Source organism: Stegastes partitus, unplaced genomic scaffold (assembly GCF_000690725.1).
Source record: "Stegastes partitus isolate 25-593 unplaced genomic scaffold, Stegastes_partitus-1.0.2 Scaffold2114, whole genome shotgun sequence".
NCBI lineage: Eukaryota > Metazoa > Chordata > Actinopteri > Pomacentridae > Stegastes > Stegastes partitus.
In genome coordinates this window covers 12842-14147 of record NW_007579845.1, presented here as the reverse complement: position 1 = coordinate 14147, position 1306 = coordinate 12842, and the positions used below count along the sequence as shown (strand labels likewise).

General features: G+C 45.3%; 1 protein-coding gene across 1 annotated transcript in view; it reads right to left on the bottom strand.

The window, feature by feature from the left end:
• ttc1 (tetratricopeptide repeat domain 1) overlaps positions 1 to 1306 on the bottom strand; it is a 5649-nt gene that overhangs the window by 1511 nt on the left and 2832 nt on the right. Inside the window, exons 3-5 of the mRNA XM_008304008.1 lie at positions 1003 to 1012; positions 575 to 611; positions 292 to 495 (exon numbers count right to left, since the gene is read on the bottom strand). Of these exons, the coding sequence (XP_008302230.1) occupies positions 292 to 495; positions 575 to 611; positions 1003 to 1012 (251 nt within the window). The remainder of the gene's footprint in view (positions 1 to 291; positions 496 to 574; positions 612 to 1002; positions 1013 to 1306) is intronic.

Sequence of the window (1306 nt, the reverse complement as noted above, 5' to 3'; positions counted from 1 at the left end):
AGACAGACAGACAGACAGACAGACGGGTAGCAAAAACTGGTTACTTCCTGGAAAAACACTCCATCTGAAGCAGAGTTCAGTCGACTGAAGTTCTTCTGCTGTCAGCTGAGAGGAAGCTGCCTGTTGATCAAAGCTGCCACGAACTGATCAGTCCATTTGTCTGTGCTGTGTGTGTTTTCATCAGGAGCTCTGCTGGAGCCCACAGAGCAGCACAGAAGCTAACAGCTGGAACATGATTCTTTTTCACATCAAACCACCTGTTTGTTCTTGATCACTAAAGAACGTACACACTGAACTTCCTCTGCTGGTTCTGGTTCTGTTTGGTGCCAGCTGTCAGTGAGCTCACCATGCAGGCCTGCCTGGCACCGGGGTGGTTCGGATCCCGTTCCAGAACCTTCTTGTAGTCCTCGAGAGCCTCATCCAGCTTCTCAGTCTGCTCGTAAAGCTCCGCCCTCCGTAGCAACGCCCGCAGGTAATCTGGATTCAGCTCTATCGCTATGGCAACAAGACAGTCAAACAATCAATACAATGATGAATCAATACATGTATTAGCTGATCTGATGTCATCACTCACCTCGGCTGCAGTCGGAGATTGCCTGGTCCTTCAAGTCCTAACAAACACACAAACTGTTAGCATTCTGCTAACCACTTAGCACTCTGCTAACAGTCTTAGCATTTCTCTTAGCCTGTTAGCAGGCGCAGTACTGTCAGCATGACGTTAGCATGTTGAAGTCTTGTTCGCAGGTTCTGTTCAGAGTTTAGATTTAAATCAGCTGGAAGAAGCGTCTGCCTTTAACCAAACTGTTCCTGATGATGTTCTCTCTGTAAACCTGCTGAGCTGTACGTTACTAAAACCTCTGAGCCTGGTTCTGTCGGAAGTTTTTCCTCCCATTGGGGGGTTTGGTTCCTTCCCATCGTTGCCAACCGCTTGCTCAGTGGAAGTCCAAAGGCTGCTTTGGATTGTTGGGTTCTCTGTTTAAATTCATAAGGTCTAAACCTGACTATGTTAAGGCTGTGAGATGACATAAGTTGTAAACTGCGCTGTACAAATAAAATAAAATAAAATTGAATTAAAGCAGAACGTCTGATTAAGACAGCTGATAAAAACTTTCAGCTATCGCTGACTGGAGTTTAGAGTTAGCTCAACTGACTGATAGAAAGGAGGTCTGGATATGTTGAACCTGCTTCATGACTGTAGTTAGCATGTTGCCATGTTTTTAGATGTAGTATTGTTAGCCTGTTGCTAGCATGTTGCCATGTTTTTAGATGTAGCACTGTTAGCCTGTTGTTAGCATGTTGCCATGTT